Source organism: Uranotaenia lowii, chromosome 1 (assembly GCF_029784155.1).
Source record: "Uranotaenia lowii strain MFRU-FL chromosome 1, ASM2978415v1, whole genome shotgun sequence".
NCBI lineage: Eukaryota > Metazoa > Arthropoda > Insecta > Diptera > Culicidae > Uranotaenia > Uranotaenia lowii.
Window position 1 is genome coordinate 107,560,116 of NC_073691.1, and position 22,907 is coordinate 107,583,022.

Here is a 22,907-nt window from a genome sequence, read left to right on the forward strand (position 1 = left end):
TATGAGTTGACCCAAAACTGCGATTTCCTAATTCATTTCGTTATTTTAAAGCAATTTCAGATGATGAAATAAAAAAGAGAGCTGTATATGATCGCATAGATTCCAAAACCTGGCTCGCGAACGTTTTGGAAAAATTTCTTATATAGGATGGACAAAATATTTTTCATAACTCTTCATTTGGCATAAGAAAACTTTACAGATAGATAAAACGTATGTTAAGTTCTGGATGTGTATAAAAACATAAAAATATGGGTGATTCAAGATGTGTGGCCCACGATTCCCCACAAGCTATGTTTTTCAAATTGGTTGCGTTTGTAAAGCGGGCCATAGACTACACAAATTAGCCTGTACAAATTCGATGATTCCGCGTCGATAGTTTGTTCTATGCTCGCCCACACACTTTACAAACATATTTCACGCGAACACAAATGATTGCTGGCGAAAACAGCAACAGCAACAAAAAAAAACCATCTCCACCCCGGCTGGGAGAATGTTTTGTACAAAATATTTCGATCCCGACTGATTTTACTCCAACCGTTTGGGTGCTCATTCAAGCAGTGCCATACACTATGCAAATCGTGCTCACAGCGACAAAATTTCATCGAATTTCATCGCATTTGTACAAATGTTGTGTAGTCTGTGGCCCGCTTAAGACTTATAGATGTTTCATTAAAAATTCCTTTTTCATGTGAAAGATCATGACAAAACTAAGATCATAAGCGTATGAGCAAATTTTTGTTATGCACTTTAGGTTCCCCATCGATGAAATTAGCGGGTGTTTTTTTTTAATTATGTAAGTATTTTTTTTTAACTTTTTTTAGCTTGATAAATAAAAGAAGCCTATGATGCGTATTTCAGTCAACAACACATAGGAATATATACTCACGCAAAGCGACGACGATGACAGTTGGTTTGAGATTTTTATTTCAACACACATCTGAGATATTAAAAGTGGCCCACGTTTCCCCATGGCCCACGATACCCCACTCTCCCCTATATTATGTACTTAACAAAATATATTGTCATAACTTTCCGATTTTTTTTTTTTGACGACAAGAAAAAATCTTAGAAATTAAAATTGTTATTTTTAGCCTATAAGGGCTGTCCCAACGGTAGATGCAAAACACGGTTTTCGACCACGCTAAAACATTTCGGCTGGCACCGGTGGCGTATATTGCTGTTTTAGCACAGTTATCGATTTCAAAATTCCCAACAGTTAGGGCTGTCCCAACGGTAGATGCAAAACACGGTTTTCGACCACGCTAAAACATTTCGGCTGGCACCGGTGGCGTAAATTGCTGTTTTAGCACAGTTTTCGATTTCAAAATTCCCAACAGTTATACGCCTTGGTTCCAAATTCATGCAAATTTGGAACAGGATTTCAAAATATACGACAGACCGATTTAGTTCACGGTGAGAAAATTTTAGCCAACAATGATTTCTTTCACACATGTTTGGGTAACATTGGGTGTGATAATAATTTCTTTTCTAGATATTATTTGAATGTTTTTTTTCGCTTCAACCACCCTATACGTAACATAAATTGAGAATAGATGTTAATAAAAACTATATCAAGTATAAATAATAGATGTCACATTATTCTCGATTTTATAAATAAATAAGAAGCTTTTCATTAGGGCTCGACGAATTAGTTAATCCAGTCAGCGTTCTAAAATTTGAAAAAAAAAAATAAACGAAAACAAAATTTTAATACTTTTGCGATGAGGTGAAATGAATGTTTATTGTTATTGTTAATATTGAGAGATTTTTAGTTTCGTGTGGATTGCTCGGAGTTTTCGTCAATATCAGCATATTTTTCTGTATCCATACATAAATTTGCAAATAGTGAAACAAGTTTTTGTCCAACAAAAATGTCGACAAATCAAGGGAAAATTTCCTTTGACTTTGGGATAAACATTTCTCGTTTCCTTTTCAATGTCAGCAATAACCTGAAGAAAAATAATTTCATTTTAACAAAACTTTATTCCATTGATTCAAAGCAATTTGATTGAATTAATTGAAGAACTGTTTCAATTGACCTTTTTTCCTCGTTGTGTAGTCATTTTTGCTTTTAAATTAATGAAATCCTGGTAGAATAGTTGAAATCATTGTTCTGTTAAAGAGAATATTCGTAGAATTAATTTTAAGACAATTAACCGTGAAACTCATAACTTATGCAATTGTTCTAATAAAATGGGTTTTTTCTTCTCAATTATTGAGTGTCTGCTATGAAAGTGTTTCCGTTTTAAATTTGCTCCTACACCGGTGGGGAGTGGGTGTTTTAGCCGATTCTAAAATTTCAAATTTTGCTAAAACTGGTATACTTAAAACCAATATTTACGCCTGAACCGTTGCAGGTGCTCTTATACGCCTTTGTTCCAAATTCATGCAAATTTGGAACAGGATTTCAAAATATACACAGTAAACGAAAATTACCGAGTTCGGTAATTTTTTTACCGAAATCCTAACATGTGGAGTTCGTTAAACTGTTCGGTAATTTTTTCATGGCCGAGAAGTGACAGCTGTCAAATATTACGGACCTATTTCTGTAAAAATAACCGAAACTCGGCTAATCAAATCTTTTCATCTGTCAAAATTTTGACAGTTGTTAACGTTATTTTACCAAACAATCGGTAGATTGCCACCGAACTGCCTGTATTTATTACCGAAAGACGGTAATGTTTACCGAAATATTACCTTAAATTATTACCGAAATACCTGTAATTAATACCAAAATATTTTATAAATATTACCGAAATTTCGTAATTTTTTTACCGAAAATCTTCAAAAGTTCGGTAATATTTACCGAACCACCGGTAGAAATTGCCGAAATACTTGTAATAATTACCAAAATGCCGGTAGATAATACAGAAATACCTGTAGTTATAACCAAAATACCGATAAAGATTACCGAATTTTCGGTAAAACTCACCGAAACACCGGTAAGACTTTCCAAGAAATTTGAAAAAGTTCGGTAACATTTACCGAATAACCGGTGGTTTCTACCGAAATATCTGTAATCATTACCGAAACTCTAGTTATTTTTACCGAATATATGTATTTTTACTGAAGTATCTGTAATGCCGAAATGCCGGTTAAATTTACCGAAAACTATTAATTTTTTGGTTCACTTTTACTGGAAACGGTGAAACGTTCGGTAATTCAAGCTAATGATGCCCAACGTATTATGCGAGATAATTCGAGGCTCAAATCATTTCGCGCAAAACGCTGTGCGCCGTACACAGTAAACGAAAATTACCGAGTTCGGTAATTTTTTTACCGAAATCCTAACATGTGTAAATCGGTAAACCGTTCGGTAATTTTTTCATGGCAGAGATGTGACAGCTGTCAAATGTTACAGACCTTTTTCGGTAAAAAAATACCGTAACTCGGCTGATCATCTGTCAAATTATTGACAGTTGTCAACGTGATATCTCGTTATATTACCGAATAACCGATATTGTTGAACCGAAATGTCTGCAATTATTACCGAGAGGCCGGTTATGTTTAACCGAAGCTAGTAAATATGTACCGAACAACCGGTAAATTTTACCGAAATACCTAAAGTTATTACCGAAAAAACTGTAATAACTTTCGAAATATCTATAAATTTTACCGAAAAACCGTAATTTTTTTTACCGAAAAACTGTAAAAGCTCGATAATCTTTACCGAAAAACAGGTAACTTTTAACGAAATATTGGTAGTTTTTACCGAAATTTCTGTAAATATTACCGAAATTGTAAAATTTTCGGTAATTTCTAACGAAATCCGTAATACGTTCGGTAAATTCAGCATATGATGCAAAGCGCATAACGCGAGATGATTCGAGTTTTCATAGGATACTTCAAGCAAGAAATTTCAATTCTAAGGAATCATATGGTCGTTCGAGACTCAGTCAAATCGATGTTTGTGCGTAAAGTGCAAGTGTCTTCTGGAAAAAATATTTAAGCCCGTGTCCCCTCACGTTGAACGCCGTGCGATATTAATACACCGCTTTAGGCAAAAACATCGATTCGACCTTCTATGTCCATCTGTGTTCCTCAGAATTGAGATTTCTTGCTTGAAGTGTCTTCGGGATACTCGAACCCTCTTGTGTTATGCGCTGTGCATCATAAGCTGAAATAATCGAACGTTTTACGGGTTTCAGTCAAAATTACCGAAAGTTTTGCAGTTTTCAGTTTACCTCATATAACTTTTTTGCTTATCCATATTCGACATAAAGTTCACTAACAGTCGTGAGAATTTTCAGAAGAGAAGAAAAGAAAATACATGATGAATTTATTGAAGATTTATTTATTTGAGAATTTATTTATTGCAAAGACTGCAATCAACCGTGTTGGTCTGTAAATGAAACAATGTTAAGAAACATTAATTACACATTATTAAAAATAATTCTAAAGAGCGTTCACTCACCTGAATGCTGCATTCATTTACCCCTTTCTTTTCCTGACTTTCCGGTACCGGTCCGATAGTACTGTGATCCCAGAAAAAGCAAAAATGCAACGGGATCAAGCTCGACTCAGTGGGGCACTTCTGCGACTCTACGATGTCGCTTTTGCTGCAAGTAAGACGGTTCCCGATGGAGCTGATTTTAGTAGTAATGGTTCTCTGTGGTAATGGTACGACGATTTTATTGCTTCCAGGTCCAACTACCGCCCAGCGACAAAATTGCGTTTCCCGAAACAATACAATTTTCAATTTCACACAAACACTATGTTTACAACGGGCGAAGCAAAAGTTTTTAAAATGGCTCGCGCGCGCACACGACAAAATGAATCTTTTCTATTTTACTTTTCATTTTCTACATGGCGTTTATCAGAGTGAGGCAGTTGCGCTTACAGCTGCTGACACATCAAAATTTGACTTTTGTGCTGACAGCGACACTGATTTACAGTTTTCGGTGTTTTTTTTACCGAAATTTTTTTGCAAAGAGTTTTGTTTACATAAAAATAAACGAACATCGGTAAATCAAAACTCGATTTACCGAACTCGGTAAAAACAAGACGTCAGATTGGCGGATAACCGAAAATTTTCGAATTACAGAACTAGTTCTGTAAAATAAATTACCGAACTCGATAATTTTCGTTTACTGTGTACCGTCTGATTTTTTTTGGAGAAACGTTATTAAAATAATTTTATACCGTACCGAATTTTAAAAAGAATTTCACATTTTATACTGTATTAAGCTGAAACTTTTCAATTTTTATATCTAACTTTCTAACTAACTAAGTTGATTTATTTATATCTGACAACTAAACCCAATCAAATAGTTAGATATAGGGCCCTATAACATAAGACGAGTCGAGTAACCCGACTCGCCTCCAGTTACTGTCGAGTCGAGCGAAATATTGTATTACGGTAGTCGAGTGAAACAGCTGAGTCACGAACCTTCAAGCAGTCGATTCAGTCGAGCTACTCGATTGAAATTCGTCTCATTTTTACTTAAAGTCTCATTTTTACTTAAAGATGGAACTCCGAAGTTCACATTTGGCTGAAAAAATGTTTTACGGGAACTTCAGGTGACTCTTGTCGCGTAAAAGTTACTCAGGAACTTCCATCGCCCTTTGAAAGGTTAAACCACTGACCACACTGACATGACACTTAGAAGAAAAATTCAACCATTTTCTGTCTAATTTTTTGTTGTCAGATTTTTTGTTGTGAAAATTTGATAAAAAATGCCCTGTAGGAAAAATGGTCATGTTTAGACCGATTTTATCGTAGAAATTGCGTGTTTTATTTTTAAAGTTGGGTGGCATTTCCTATCTGGGATAGCATTTCTTCAAATCGATGGATGCGCGCTCTGGAATCGACATTGCGTACTGTTGGAAAAATTATCCAGAAAAAGGAAATCGAGTGTCCAGTCAGTATGGCCAGTGGTTAAACCACTGACCATAGTTAAACCACAGAGAACAGACGTACAAGCTATCTCACGAAACTTGTGTAAAATTTCCAACGAACATTTTAACCAATTTTTCCTTTTTGGCTTAACCACCAGATGTCTCCAAATACGCCAAAGAGAACTGTGAAAATTTGATTTGTAACTTTTGAACGGCGCAATAGATGGCACTGTTTTAAGTCAAGTTTCAACGTATTTTTTGGGTGTCAGCATTTGAAATTTTACACACTTTTTTAAAGATTTTTTGTTCGAGCTTGTACGTCTGTTCTCTGTGGTTAAACCACTGACCATACTGACTGGACACTCGATTTCGTTTTCTGGATAATTATTCCAGAAAAAAAAAACAAAAAAAATCATTTTTCCAACAGTACGCAATGTCGATTCCAGAGTGCGCATCGATCGATTCGAAGAAATGCTATCCCAGTTAGGAAATGCCACCCAACTTTAAAAATAAAACACGCAATTTCTACGATAAAATCGGGCTAAACAGGACCATTTTTCCTACAGGGCATTTTTTGTCAAATTTTTCAGGTTCGCCACCTGCCGTCGGTATTGCGAACCTGCAAAAGCTGACAACAAAAAATTAGACAGAAAATGGTTGAATTTTTGTTCTAAGAGTCAAGTCAGTGTGGTCAGTGGTTAAACTATCGATAACGGAACTTCTAAGCGCTTTTAATGGAACTTCTTTCAAGAAGGTCGATAACGTTCGCGTAACATTCCAAAACGCACCATTAAGATACTTGAAGGTGTTTTGAAGAACCTGTATGGGAAATCGAAGCGACATGTCAAAAATGTTTTTCAAGAAGGTCGATAACGTTCGCGTAACATTCTAAAGCGCATCATTAAGATACTTGAAGGTGTTTTAAAGAACCCATATAGGAATTCTAAGCGACATGTCAAAAATGTTTTTCAAGCGCACCATTAAGATACTTGAAGGTGTTTTAAAGAACCTGTATGGGAATTCTAAGTGACATGTCAAAAATGTCTGTCAATTTCTTGTCATGGTATTTGTTTTGTTTATATCTGTACTGATATTTACAAATGTAATTAAAGATTTTTTCGAATTTTCTTATAAATGTTAAGATATTCGAATAAATTTTTGATGATGCGAATTTTTGTTATGATTCATATTGTGTACTGAAAGTCCTTTGAACGAAATAACCTAAGCAACCAAAAGTTCGAATATCACTTAAGGAACGAACTATAATAAGTTCATATATAGCTGTACAAAAGTTCTGTGGAACTTTTTTGCTGTTCAAAAGGTTTTTTCGAGGTCCATGGAACTTCATTCTTTATCAAGTTCAGCTAATACTCAAAATAGCTTTAAAGTACTGTTTTGGTTTCTGTTTCTACTTTTTGGGAACTTTAAAGTTTGTATGAAGAAAAACAATCTACTTGTTACGTACTTATCATTTTTTTAAAAATCAAGTAGCTAGCAAAGGGTTGCAAGTCTTTTTGTACAGCTCAATAGTTCGTAAAAAATCTCTGTTGTACTATTTTGTAAACTTTAAAGTTTTTAATTAGTTCCAACGGGCGTTCAAAAGCAACTTCGCATTATAGAAACTTTGAAGTAGATTTAAAGGCTTAAATCTACTTTTTTCGAGCTTAAACACGTGTTTGCATAAATAAACACAATGTGAAGTACACATTTAGTTCCGGAAGAACTTTTTAACAACTTGAAAGTGGGAATTAAGTAGAAATTAAGAACCTGAAAGTCATTTTAAAGAAATCATTACATCGAGTAAAATCGTTGCCTACTCATGATGTTCATATAGGGCAACAAGTATGGATCTCGACTTTCAAGCGGTGAGCTCGGGTTCGAGGCTCGGTAAGAACATGTTTTTTAAATGTAATGTGAGTTAGTAACAAATATGGCCTTCTTCTGTGATTGGCAATTGAAATTAATTTATGTGATAAAAGAATAGGGCTTTAAACGTGTACGCTTTCGGTTTTGTGAGTGGGACTTGGAAATCAGTGAAATTAATTGTGCTATCATACGAGGGAAAATAGGTGTGCATTTTGATCTGTTGTGAAAAAGTGGATGCAATCGATTTAGAAAAGTTATAAAATTGTTGTAAAGTTACTGACAAAATTGGAACGTGTTCTCATAAATTTGAATGAAACTTCTTCTTCTTCTTCTTCTTACATCAACATGGCCAAAACATGTAGGCATCCTGGAAAATGGGAGACTTGCGTCTATCATTTTTCTTGTCAGCGTATTACCTGTTACATATTCCTATGCATTGCAGATATTACTACGGCCAGGCCAACCATGTGATGAAAACCGCGAAAGATACAGGATACAGGGGCGGAATGAAGCGTGGAGATCCCTACCAAACGCTTCATATAATATTTTGAATATGGAAAGACCTAAATATGAATTTATGTCATTTGGGAAAGTGTATATGGAATATTGATACATTAAATGCTGTTAAGGAATTAGGAAATAATGATACTTACCAACCTTATACTCATCGCAATAAAAATTAGAATATAGAATATTACATTTGGGTTTATCTAGATCACACACACACACACACACACACACACACACACACACACACACACACACACACACACACACACACACACACACACACACACACACACACACACACACACACACACACACACACACACACACACACACACACACACACACACACACACACACACACACACACACACACACACACACACACACACACACACACACACACGCACACACACACGCACACACACACACACACACACACACACACACACACACACACACACACACACACACACACACACACACACACACACACAAAACTCTCTGTATAACCTAGAAATACATTTAGGAAAAAATACTTAGCCTAGATCCACAGTATCCGCCTGGAAACTTTGTATTTTCTGGATTCACTACAAGATGCTGCTGTCATCAGAATGACCTTTCTCACGTGCAAGGTTGCGTTCTATATGGTGCGCCACGTTTACTTAGTAACGCCGGTAACGCACTGCACTATTAAACGAAGATTTTTAAGCTTTGAATTTTTTTCGCCGCCATTTTCAGCAAAAAAAACCTCCGACAACATAATTCCACGCAACAAATCAACACCAAATCATGTAGCTCAACTAAAATTTCACTTTCTCCGAGGAGTTTTGTACACCACGCGACAGACAGCCTAGCCAGAAGTCAATTGGAATAATTTTCCATCGTTTGAGAGCCACAAAAAAGATTTTCAACACCATTAGAGAGGCACGACTTCCACAAGCTTTTCGTTCTCATAAATTTGAATGAAACGAGTAGAAAATAAAACATCAATCGACATGTTTCACGACAGTGGCGACGAACTTTTTGAAAATGATACGGATTGCTGTGATTGATTTAAATTTGAGGCTGGAGGTCTTTTCGCGCTTAAAAAAATATTGGTAACTTCTAATTTATTGGAAAATCTTCTGATATGAATTTTCAATTGATATCGACCTGAAGCCGAATTTTAATTAGTGATCGCTGGAAGTCGGGAACAATTTTGTGAGCCGACCGTGAAGCCAAGAAGGATGAAATTTCCTTGATCATGGATTTGAGTATCGTGATTGTTTGTGTCGTTTTATGGTGAATGGTGATTGAAATTTTAATCCATGGTTTTGATACAAATTCTAAATATCGGGGGAAAATCCATATGAAAGAGTAATCAAGTTCTGTGTAAGAATAGCGAAGTAGAGAAATATGCTGCTGTCGTTGAACCTGGATGGAATAAAAACGGCTTTCTATGAATTGTCACTTGCTGCTGGAATGGTTTTGTATGATACGTAGGCTTGATCAGTCGCCAGGCTGTTAGTTTTTAAAAGGTGGTCAGTTGGTTCCACATCTCAAAAAAGACCTTTTGAACTCCTCTGGGTACAACACAAAATTGGTGAGCTCGTTCCATTTTTTTTGTATTTATTTGTTTATTTTTGTATTTTTTGTAAATCATAACTTTATTTTCATCAATCCTATCTGCCAAGCAGGATTTCCCGTAAACATAAAAAAAACCTTCCCTTTCCTGTCTGAAAACAGCATCCATTGTATGTAGGGTCGTATGAGTTCTCTGCACCTGAATAGTTTATTTAGCTGTTTCAGACCATCCCTTCTATGATTACATTGACTTGTCACGGTGTGCATTGTGGTATCACACTAATACTCAATACCAGCACTTGAAACGAGTATTGAATCCAGATACTTGTTTTGGCATCTTGTGTTGGGATTGATCATTAGTTGTACCTCGTGTATCAGCCAATGCAAGATGTGTGTAGTCACCCTATGCTATGCTATGCTATGCTATGTGAGTTAGTAACAAATATGGTTGATTAATATGAATCAAATTAGCGGACTTGAGAAGGCAATTGAAGGAGCGAAAGAGTAATTTTTTCGATTTTTTATGCTGCTTATAAAGTGGATTTTGAAGCTGGTTAGAAGTTGTTTGGCGATTTATGCGAACTTTTTGTCAACTTTAAAGTTCGTTTAACTACTTAAAAATTGAGCTGAAAAGAAGTTGTATTAGCATCCTCGATTAAGCTGATCAAACCTGATAGAGGAATGTTATCCGAACTTTTGGTTGCTTGGGTAAGGTACAATCTATTGACCAACCCGCATAAATGAGAATTGTAACCAAACGATTTCTATAAAAGTCAAACGACGATTTGATAAAGCGTAAAAAAACGTTTAGTAAACGATTATTTAAACCGTGAGATTAATTGGCTGAACCGTTAAATCCAAATTCACAGCATTTTTAATATGTCGTTAGGTTATGTAATTGTTAAAAACGGTTAAAACATTTGTATGGGAGAACCGTTCAATAAGCAGTTCGTTTAAGGTTGAAGAACCAATTGTGTAAAACGTATTCAGATTAACGAACTGTAGTAATTATAGTTATTTGAAGAGCTCTCATATCTAAACCTTTACGCAGATACGTCCAGTAACAATTTTACTTTACGTTTTCCAACTTTATGCTGACTGTTTGAGAAACCATTCGTGAAAAGAGCACGCACACAAACGCAAAATGTTCGTCATGTTTATTGGAAATAATTCGGATAAGAATAAGAAATGCGTTCATTTTCACTATTTTTATTAAATTACTTAATTAATATAACGAATATTACCCTAAATTTTATCCCAATGGGTCATTTTTATTCTGCTTCCTCCTGTCGAACATTTTGATCAGCACGTCCTGTACATGGTTCCGGAGCCAGCACCAACTATGTCCCTGTGTGGTCCGTAAGGATTTTCGTCTGCTTCGACGAATTCGCTATAATGATGGGCCAACTAATTCTACCAAGACCGAAAAGCCGATCATATGTAGCTGAAACGATTCCATTGTGTGAACCTAAAAGGTTGAGGTCCCGGGTGCACAACCTAAAATATGAGAAACGGGGTCATTAGGTTTGGTTTTTTTTTTAAGATTTCTATTTGTACATACCTGTTACTACCGGGTTTATGCATTCTCTAGAATTAGAATGCCCTGGCTTTGCCGGTTGCACCTGCTCCAGCCGAAAATAGAAATAATTTTCGGCTGCAAAAAAAAATCCGTTCGGCGCACCAAAACAAACGAGGACCGTGAGCGTCAGTGGTGCCAGATTCAATGTTTTATCAATATTTGTGAAGATATTGAAATGCAAAAGTTCTTTTTCAATATTTTAGGTGATTATGTTGTTATTTAAAAATATTATTAAAACTTTCATTTGCCATTAATTTAATCTTGCAATTTCGTGCAATAGAAATCAAAGTTATAGCAGCTATATAGAATCGAGAAAAACCTTAAGGGCTCCATACTCCATGCAAACGCTAACACAAATCGATGGTGTTATGCGGTATGCCACCTGTTTGCTCTTTGCTGATTCACACTTTGTATCGATTATCGCAACATCTCTTTAAAAAAAGATTACTGGCGGGAACAGCAACATAAACAACAAAAATCATCAATAATCCGAATTCAACTTCGGATCCAAACCGAATTAAGAATATCTCTTCCAGAAAAAGTAAGCTGTTTGATACAATTCTACTGCTAAAATGTCTAATTTGTGATCGCCCTTTCCGTTTAAACTCTGTATGGTGACTAAAAAGGAAAAAAATCTGTAACACAATAAATATGTCTTAGCAAATTAAACGAAACTTCATGTTTACAATTATACAAATGCTTGAGTTTTCTGCCTGTTCTTATTTCATTCGCCTTTGATTCTTACGTAAATGCTGATTCCTATCCAAATGATTTGTGAAAGCATTATTGTTCACTTCTACAAACTTTAATAAAATATCTGGAATATGAAAAAAAATTGAAAGATGCATGAATATGTACAATTTTAATTTTCGAAATCGTCTGGCATCTCTGATCCACGTTTCGATAATTTTTGACGTGAATTTGACATAAGACATGAACGCTCTGGGTAACGGTTCGAGTTCAATTTTACGATTACAGAAAAATTGATGAAAATCGTTCATACCATTCTATCACCTTTACAGATACCATCACTTTTTCACAGAAAGGTTCATGTTTCATTTTTATCGTTCAAATTTTTCGTCGAAGTAAAGTTTAATAAAACAGCTACGTTTACACTGAAAATCACTTTTTCTGAAGCTGTAGATGAATCGTATAAACTGTTTGAGATATAGTTTTTTAGTATGCGGGAACCCACTCAATCATCTCAAATGACATTAAGTTTAAATACTAATCATTACAGTGGCAATTACCTATTGCTGGATTGGTCGAGAGGCTGGTGAGTTTCATTGCAACCTAGAGAGCAGCGGTTCAATTCTCTAGGCGTAAGCAGCTTTTTTAATCAAAACAATATAATTAAAATCAATGAGATAGACCATGATAGACCAATCTGACATCTGAATGTCAATCGGATTTTTTTTTCGGCGCGTAGAAGTTTCTAGACATTCTCTTAGAAGCTGAATAGCGTTCTCTACAGCCACCTAAACGAACTTGAAAGTAGCTTTAAGAACTTAAATTTTGGGCTGATTAGCATTCTCTTCAGACACAAACGAGAGCTGATTAAGCTTCTATGGAACCTTTTTAAGGGAATGACTCGTCTTATGTAATAAGGCCCATAATATTTAAATATAGATAGCAAATAGGAACAAATGAAACAATTTAAAAAATGGGCGGAAAGAATTAATTTACATGTTGGTTTTTCGCACCGACTGACTATTTTAAAATGGAACAATCCGATACAATTGACTCTTCAACCGGGCTAATTTATTTTAATTTAAAAGAAAATAAACTTCACATATTAAAAGGAGTTTTTTTTTATAATCATTTGGATTTATGAAAACTTTAATCAAAAGACTATAAAGTCGCCTATAATTTACCGTTCACTCGCAATGTTGTTCACGCATCATCATACTACTCCAGATGGCAGCGCAGCTTTGAAACAGCGGATTAACGCGCCAGCACTAAATTTTAATTTAATTTTAATTATTGTGAATTTAAATAAAATTTTTATAAACGTCGCTGGTGAACTGGCAACAAAACACAGACTTCCGACAATCTAATACTTCACTTTTCTTTGTCGGAAGTCGGAAGTCCGGACTTCCGAAGTCAAATTTAGTGCCTGCTCTAGTATACTTTGGTAGTCCGGACTTCCGACTTCTGACAAAGAAAAATGAAGCACTAGATTTTCGGAAGTCTGTGTTTTGTTGTCAGTTCATTAGCGACGTTTCAAAAATTTAATCAAAATTCACAATAAAAAAGAGCTGGGCTCAGAAGTCGTGTCGTGTCGTGCACAAGTGATTTTATTAATTTACATGTTCGTCGCCACGCTCATCTGGTGGTTAGTAAAGTCGGGCCCAAAAAAATTCTCGGAGCGGCAAAATAAAGAAGGAGAGCTCCCAGCTTTGCAACGTGTGGCTAACTTGAGTAAGAGAGCGTCACACGTTTTGGATGTGACGGGGCCTCCCAGGAAATACACCCGTCACCCGAATATGGGACCCATGGCGACAAACGTGTTAAAGGAAAACCTCAATATAATACTCACCTGGAATCCCTTCTGCGCCAAAAATCCATGATAAGGCAACAAAGTCGCATCGTATGCTTGCTTGAGGTGGTGCTTTACGTTTTCGCTGCAACTATCGTCGTTCAGCATGTTCCGGAAAAACATTTCAACCATTTCTAAGGCTCGCTTGAGCCACAGTAACCCTTCAGTTACAGCATCGAAAGATGTTTCGTTCCCTTCTTTATCGTATAGGACCAAATTTTCTAGATAGTGAAATTTTTCCTTATCCGTTTCGTACTTGGCTTCTAAACGCTGAGAAAACAGGCATTATGTTTCAGGAGCAATTTGATTTAGAAAATTTATAATTTACCTTCACATTTCCTCGCATATCCTTCACAATGGGAGCAAAAAGTCGTCCAAAAGATTCTGAAAACAAAATGTAGATAATCGTAAGTCAAATTGTTGTATTTCACGCAGTAAAAAAATACCTTACCAATGCTCATAACAACAGAATGGGCTGAATCAATGAACGCTTTGCTGACGATTTTTCTACTGCTATCAATGACTTCAAGCTCCTGGAAGGGTTTCAACTTCGAGAAATCAATTTTAGCATCGTTGATGATCGAGGATAAATTTTCATGACTCATATTGTCACTGAACGAACATCAGCTATCCACTTGAGTGCCTCCGGAAGGAATGAATCGCTTTCTGACATATATTGAGCTTCGGCTTAATGTAACTGAAACCTTTATCAGCACCGATAGGGTTCCCGCACAAACAATTCGATCTCCCTACCGATGTACGACACTATTTTTTATCGGGCGCTTGGAAAAGTATTGATTCACTTATCAGCTGCAGCGGTGTAGTCTGGAGCAGTACTGATAAATAAATAAATAAATAAATAGCGTATCTACCATTCTCTAGGTGGACGACACAAAATTGGTACACACAACAGATCTTTTTTCTAGTAGTAGCTATTTTCTACTGCCTTCCAAAAAGCTGAAAGTCGCCGAATGTGTGAGTACATACCGTCAAAGCACCAATGGCCGAGCACTTTCAACTTTAATCTTTATTTTCTCCGAAATTCAACAACGAAAATTTCAATGTTTCGCATTTTCTGATACATACACTGAAAATAATTTCCTCTTAAAATTTAAGCGACGATTGGAGTGAATTTTCGCCATTTGTCAATTCATGTGAATTTTAAGTGACCGTCAGTGAATTTCAAGTGAGCGGCGAAGTGAATTTTAAGTTATCAGCAATGTGAATTTTTGAATGTATGCTCAGGTCGTTTGTATCTTTTAGCAAAGAGAATTTCCAGGTGGAATTTCGGCATTTTAATTATCAATTAACTTTGTGATTCAAACCAATTTATTATTGTAATAAATAAATGGAAAAATAACAGTTTTTTCAACTAATGTATTGGGCAAAGGTGCCAGGTCGTTTTGTCAAAAATCAAGACAACGCGAAGAAAAAAATCAGGACTTTTCAGGACACCACCAAATAGGTGATATTAACATGCAGTTCTGCTTAGATTGCATAACTTAAGGCGAAATATAGGTGCTGAAGACGCCTCGAATTAAGCAACGCCAGAATAACCTTGGCTGGCCTGTAATTAATATCGAAAAACATCATTTAAATATCATTTGAACCAAAGATTATCATTGCTTAAACTGATTAAAAACTTTATTTAGGATTTGTTTGATGATCTCATCATTTAACAATATATTTAGTTATAATTTGGACATTTTTCAAAAATCAGGACGGCCTCTCGAAAATCAGGACAAATCCTGAAAAATCAGGACACCTGACACCCCTGGTATTGGGTTCAAATTAATGCAGGGGTGTCAGGTGTCCTGATTTTTCAGGATTTGTCCTGATTTTTTCAAAAACTCTTGAATTGTCCTGATTTTTGAAAAATGACGTTTAAAATGTCCTGATTTGTCCTGATTTTTGAAAAATATCTAAACTTTAACTAAATTTATTGTTAAATGGTGAGAAAATCAAACAAATCTTCTACAAAACAGTTAAACTAGTTTAATCGATGAAAATCTTTGGTTCAAATGATATTTAAATAGTGTTTTTCGATGTTATCTTCAGGTTATCCAAGGTTTTTCTCGCTGTAGTTGCATAACTTTAGGCGTCTTCAGCACCTGTTTTTCGCCTTTAGCTATGCAATCTAAGCAGAGCTGCATGTTATTTTCATCAATTTAGTGGTGTCCTGAAAAATCCTGATTTTTATCATTGCGGTGTCCTGATTTTTATCAAAACCATCTGGCACCCCTGAATTAATGTTCCAACCTGTGTTGCCAGGTGCCCAGATTTGTCTGTAAAACCAAGACTTTTGACCCTTAGTCCAGATATTGGTTAGACACAGATTTTGCCCAGATTTTTGCTGAGAGTGCACAGATTTTACAGACTTTCAAAATTGAGTGATGAAATCAATATTCATGCATTGGATTTTATCGCTAAATGCCACTTTAGACTGAAATCTCGCTTTTATCCATTGGTATTTCACCAATTATTCATTAAACTTTTTTTTAAAAATAAGATTGGCATGGTATGTGGTAGGAAACAGCGTTTGTTACATAGTTCTCAACTCAAAAATCATAGAACAAACCACCCCCCCCCCCCCCCTCTCCGCTCACACGCACCGTAAAAATTTCTAGTTTAGAACCAAATTTTTTATCTTCCCTATGCACAGACACACACAGAATTTTTTTCAAAATTGCCCAGATTTTTACTCTTCAACACCTGGCATCCCTGGTTCCAACTTCCAACCAACACAGTAAACGAAAATTACCGAGTTCGGTAATTTATTTTACAGAACCACGTCTGTAATTCGAAAATTTTCGGTAATTGATCAATTTGACGTATTGTTTTTACCGAGTTCGGTAAATCAGTTCTTGATTTGCCGAAGTTCGTTTATTTTTGTGTAAACAAATCGCTTTGCCAAAAATTTTCGGTAAAAAACACCGAAATCTGTAAATCAATCTCAACACAAACGTCAAATTTCGAGCGTCCTTTTCTCGCAACCTTGAGTGCAACTATCTTTCTCTGATAAACACGATGTATTAGTGGCATCCCGCTTGCTCTGTAAAAAAGGCAAAGTCGAATAGGAAACGTTTCACTGCCATTTTTTTTCGTTTCGGCGTAGTGAAAAATCTTTAATTTTACTAAAAATAAGTGAAAAATTAGTGTTTTTTCAACATTTTTTGTTCAGTTATCGTTTGCTAAGCGAGGACAGTCTATCAGGTAGTGTACACAAGATTCTACAGGAAATAAATAACCCGTAAGCCTGAATAGAACATTCGATATGGGTAAGTCGATGCCACCATTTGTATTTTTAATTATTCAGCATTGATTTATTAAGGTCGCGGTACACCTCAGGTGAAAATGAAAATGAAAAATCTTATTTTATCAAAAACTCTAAAAAGTGACACATATTGGCTTTGTAACATGGTGGAATCGTTGGGGAATAGTTAAAAGATGAATATTGAACTGGCCTCGGTGTTCAAAACCTCTTTAAAATGTTTTATTTTCGATTCTCTTGATTTTCACCGTGAAAATTTCCTCATGTTGGGGGAATCGAAATAAAACCGTTTTTAAGAAGTTTTAAACTCCGAGACCGGTTCAAAATTCAGCTTTTAACTATTCCCCAACGATTCCACCATGTTACAAAGCCAATATGTGTCACTTTTTTGAGTTTTTAATAAAATAAGATTTTTCATTTTCATTTTCACCTGAGGTGTACCGCGACCTTTAATCATAGCGCACTAAATTCAAAATCGCTTATGTTTACAGGTGGATTTTGTCATCATTCCGAAAGTCGGAACGGAGCGCTATCTGCCAAAATACCGGTGGTTTCATGATTATGATTAATGAGCCAGGTGAATTCTACGACAAATGATGAAAATAATTGCTTTTCACTGTATAGCTATTTTCAGTTCCGTCAGTACCAACACTCCAGATGTCAGGATGCAAATCTAAATTTATTGAAATGAACCCGCCCTTTTGGTTGTCACAAAATTACCAATAAGTGCCAGCGAAACTGGACGTGACTATCGTCCGGAGGCCCAGCAGGTCGTGTCGACCGAAAGCAGCAAAATGTGCAAATCAATAAAAAAACATAAATAATAAATTATTTTTAGACTTAGTCCATCCAGTCTTCAAGGCAGGTTAGATAGTATTGGTCTAAACCGTCCCATTGCGAACAATCATAAATAAAAATAATAAATCTCGGCATCGGTAAACATTGCGGTTCCTCGGATCAGACGGTTGGCACAGCACTAACAGCAACACCAGCAGCACAGGGACTTGTACTCGGCAGTTCACCGGACATTTCATCCCATCCTGTTACGGCGTTTACATTCCGGTTTCTCCGATAATTGGGTAAGTTTTAATGTTAATAACTTGTGTTTTCCCTGACGCTTATTGATGTTTAGTTGTTGCAGCTTAAACAGTGCAGCTCCAGTGCCCATTCGGAAGACACCGTCGACGGTTAGATCTCCATGACGTCTCCTGCACAAAGGTCACCAAAGCTATCGCACGCAGGTTCCAGTTGTCGAACGGCATTAACCCATTCCGAGAACGGCTCTAATCACAACAGATGCAGCAGCAAATGCAATCGTTGCCACTGGGATTCAATCCTGCTGGTAGTCGAGGCGAAGGCGCAGTTGCTGATGTCGGATTCCAATCAAGAAAAAACCTCCAGGGTCCTCTAGCCTTTCTGGAGAAAACTGCTAGCAACTTATTTTCAGTCGGAATGTGGAATGATTGACGGCCATACGGGTGGAAAGTTCGCAATTCGATTTCACCTTCCCCCAATTGTTACCACTAAGTCATCCTAGCTGCAATCCGGATTTACCCTTAAAACGACGCTGTTTGAAGACCAAAGTTGAAGGATTTGTGGTGAGTCTTTTTTTCTTAAATATGTAAACTTAATCTTAAGTGCAATGTTATTCGACGATTGTTGCTGAGTGTACTTATCAACTCTCATTAACGTTTCAGAGCAGTTAATTGTACCGACGTATTAACTTTGAGAAGATGATTGTTGGACAACTCCACAATGCAGCCTGTTTGCAACCCGAATCAGTTCGAGATTCCCAGAATTTGTACGGAAACTTTCTCGACAATATCGCTTCCGGTTTAGTTGCTTAAGCTCGGCTGAGCAGGCTGTTTTTGAACCGGTAAGTGGAGAAGACTGAGTCACGATTTGAATTTATTTATTTTTAATAATCGCTCATACTGGTACCTATCAGCCTGCAATATAAACTTACAAGAGTTAGCTGAATTTTCTGAAAAACTTTGCACCCATCAACAGGGAACGTGCAAACTTAATTTTTTTTTTCACAAAGTGGGATTTATTTTTGCCATAAATTTTTATTTTTGTTAAATAGTAATTTATTAAAACTACTTTTGTAACGCGTCGAATGATAACTGGTAACGTTTAACGATTTCCGAGGGCATATGAAAGTTAAACCTGTGGTTAAACTATCCGTTGGCACTTGCCCTTGGGTACTTTATTTGATTTTTTCGCTTCAAACCCTTAAAACAAATTAAGTTTATTTGAATAAGTTTTAAGAAATGTTACACGATGTCGTCATATTGTTTATCTTTCATCTTACAGTGTACACGTCTGTCTTTGCTGAGGACCAGGTGATTTTCAAGGCTGTCCAGAACGTGCTGAAATCGGTTCGCACCGAGCATCTTAGCGGACAATAGACCACCAACGACTTTACCCAGGCTGGAGATTCGATGCCAAAGTTCTTTTCTTCGTTCGTCAACATTGAAATTTATAAGGTATTCGATCTGTATTGCGTGCAGTATGCTACTTAATCGAAATTAACTAGGCATGCGTCAGCCGTTTAAACTTAAATTTTTATCTGTTAAGCAATTTGAACCAAATCTAATTTTTTATTCACTTTATCAATCAAAAGCAGTAATTGATTTAATAATGTCTTGGTTAATTTATTTAAAAAATATTTAATCAAAAAATATATTTCAAGTTGAACTACAAATACAAATACACGTATTAAGACTATTAATTTGTTAAAAATTTTGACTGAACATTTAATGCCCATCTGTTCATTAGAATTGAATTTAGATTGAATCTTTAATTAAGTCTTATAATGTGATAATAAAGTTAAAATGTGATAATAATAATTCAACAGACATCATAAATAAAGGCAAGTGTTTATTCATAAACATAACCATAAGTTTTATTTTACATAACGCGTAGTTTATACCGATTCTTTTTGTAATTATTACTGAAATAGCGGTGGTATTTTCCGGAAACTGTAAAATTTTTGGTTATGTTAATCAATTTATTGGTTTTATCGATTAAAGTTATGTTCTTGTATAAAGAACATTTCAAGATTATGAAAACCATAGACGGATACGAAATTAGAAGAAATCAAAAGACTTTGAAAATGAGCGAGAAGAATTTTATTCAGAAGTATTTTCATCACACGTCATCAACGGACATTCGTTCTCACTGCCAGCTACACTTGCTGAGAGAGACACACTTTGTGAATTACTTTGGAGTGGTGGGGTCAACTCTATATGACAAAACCACTTCAAAATAGTTGATCGGTGCTAAACAAATCGATGACGTGCTGAAAAGGCTTCTATATAAAATTCTGCTTTTTCATTTTCAACGTCTTCATACATTCTTACTTTTTATCCGTCTTTCTTTTTCATAATTTTGAAATGCACTTATTTAAAGAACATAAATTTCACCGATAAAGCCAATAAATTGATTAACATTACCGAAAACTTTACTGTTTTCGGTAAATATTACCGGCATTTCGGTAATAATTAAAGAACATTCTGTAATAATACTGAATTTTCGGTAAAAATTACCGGATTTTTTTATTTACTCGGTAATTAATACCGGTTTTTCGGTAATTATTGCGAGTATTTCGTTAAATTTTACCGAACCATCGGTAAATTTAACCGATGGTTCGGTAAATTTTACCGGCTATTTTCAAATTTTTTGATGAAATTTACCGGTATTTCGGTAATAATTAAAAATATTTCGGTAAAATATACCGCTTGTTCGGTAAATATTTACGAATTTTTACAGGTTTTCGGTAAAAAAGTCACGGTATTTCGGTAATATTTATAGATATATCAATAAAAATTACAGGTATTTCGGTAATAATTACAGGCATTTCGGTTCTACAATACCGGTTGTTCGGTAATGTTACGAGCTACCACGTTGACAACTGTCAAAATTTTGACAGATAATGTAAGAAATGATTAGCCGAGTTTCGATCATTTTTACCGAAATAGGTTTGTAATATTTGACAGCTGTCACTTCTCTGCCATGAAATAAATTACCGAACGGTTTAACGATTTCCACATGTTAGGATTTCGGTAAAAAAATTACCGAACTCGGTAATTTTCATTTACTGTGAAGGTCTTTTGATACACTACACTGAGCCGAAAAAGGAACGTTGAATTCACCTGGATTTTCACGTAGCCACTCATTACGTGAATTTTTGCTTGATTTACGTGAAGCACGTAAGAGCAAATAAATAATCACCTGATTCTTACGTGAAATTCACATAGTTGGATGCTGACAAAACACAAACACATTCGATTAACGTGAAAATCAAGTGGTCAGCCAAGTATAGACGAATCTGGTGTATTCTATGTGATGTTCACATAGCTCTGAATGGCTCATTCACGTAAAATCTATGTGAAGGAACACAGTTTTCAATATGGCGTGGATCTAAGTACGCTCAGCTGACAAATGAAAGGTTTATTGGTGATCTAGAAGCTGTTTTTTTGTAAGTAGTAATTTTTTTGTTGTATGATCATTAATTCAATCTTCTGTCATTTCAACAGATTGAGGAGTCTGAGCTGCTGGTCGAGCAAGCAACTGCAACGGAGGCGCACCGTATACAATTTCCTTGCCGGTGCCGTAAGTTAAAGTGAAATGAAATTTTTGTTTATTGTGAAGTGTAAATGTTGAAAGTTATGTTCTTTTATTTACACCGCTAAATAAAATCGCTTTAAAAATTAAATTTTCTTTTCTTTTTAACCTTCCTAGGCCGTTCGCAAAATTTTGAACAAATTATTTTTCGCTGGTTTTGACTAGTAAATTGATTTCGTTCCACTGGTCACATATCTTGACCGATATTTATGAATTTAGATTCATTGTTTAGGTAATTTATTCAAGATTTTAAATATATAAAATTTAAATCGATTTGACTTAGCAGATGACCTATAGAACGCTTTGAACAGAAAAAAGACATCATTTTAAAATTCTTATATCTGCAGTATAGAATGGTGTAAAAAATTTTTTTTATGTGTTTTGAAATTGTGAAAAATAAATCTTTTTAAACATATAGAAAAATTTTAGGGTCCCATGGGAGTTTTGGTCGCGATCTTGGAATTTCTCACTTTTCAAAAGAGGTAACATTTTTTTCTTAGCAGCGCTGTATCTCATTCATAATTGGACCGATTTTCAAAATTTAAATTTTAGTTTTATTTTGATAATATGATAATCATTTTCACTGAATACACTTAGTATCTCAAATATTACTGTTGTTCGTAATACGACAATGAAAACAAGAAAAAAATCGTGATTTTCGAACCCGTCTGTTATGATGCGCACATTTCTCATTTTGTTATCGTGATTTCTTAAAATTTTTCATCAAACCTGCCCATTTTTTATATACCCAATGATAGATTTTAATCTCTACAATCGATTGATATGCTGTTTATGTGGTTTTCCAAAAATTTGTTGCAACGTTTTCCGAATTTACTAAAAGATATCGGAATTCGTCCAGATTTTCAATAGTTTTGTAGCAACCAAGCACAACCCCCCGGGAGAGCGTAAATCGAATAAAATCCATGGCTCTCCCAGTCGTGCTCTCGAAATCTGCCGTTCTATGGCAGACTGAAGGAATCGCCAGCATGGTTACTTAGGGTGGTTTGTGCTGATACGTATGAATATTTTTACGTACCTAATTCATAGCTAAGTCATTGTCTTCATCATTTTGATTGTTTTTCAGCTTTTCAAAGTTACAGAGATCTAGTTCA

The 22,907-nt window shown here is 35.5% G+C and overlaps 1 protein-coding gene and 1 long non-coding RNA gene across 9 annotated transcripts in view; one reads left to right on the forward strand and one right to left on the reverse strand.

Moving 5' to 3' along the window:
• LOC129756510 (pleckstrin homology domain-containing family A member 8) overlaps positions 1-14,978 on the reverse strand; it is a 107,720-nt gene extending 92,742 nt beyond the window's left edge. For 5 of the 7 annotated variants that reach the window (XR_008739481.1, XR_008739480.1, XR_008739476.1 and 2 more), the window contains exons 1-3: positions 14,347-14,875; positions 14,224-14,279; positions 13,896-14,165 (exon numbers count right to left, since the gene is read on the reverse strand). Coding sequence is in view for 3 of the 7 variants with exons in the window: in XM_055753437.1 (XP_055609412.1) it covers positions 13,896-14,165; positions 14,224-14,279; positions 14,347-14,500 (480 nt within the window). In the remaining 4 variants the exon portion in view is untranslated. The other 2 variants (XM_055753420.1, XM_055753428.1) reach the window with 2 other exon arrangements.
• A 2,847-nt stretch (positions 14,979-17,825) lies between these two features.
• On the forward strand, positions 17,826-20,002 carry LOC129756558 (uncharacterized). 2 transcript variants are annotated; one of them, XR_008739493.1, is made up of 4 exons: positions 17,826-18,245; positions 18,299-18,764; positions 18,869-19,042; positions 19,483-20,002. It is a non-coding gene; the product is annotated as an uncharacterized LOC129756558 (long non-coding RNA). The 2 variants fall into 2 exon arrangements; XR_008739491.1 differs by having other exon boundaries at positions 17,829-18,245; positions 18,864-19,042.
• The last annotated feature ends 2,905 nt before the right edge of the window (positions 20,003-22,907 follow it).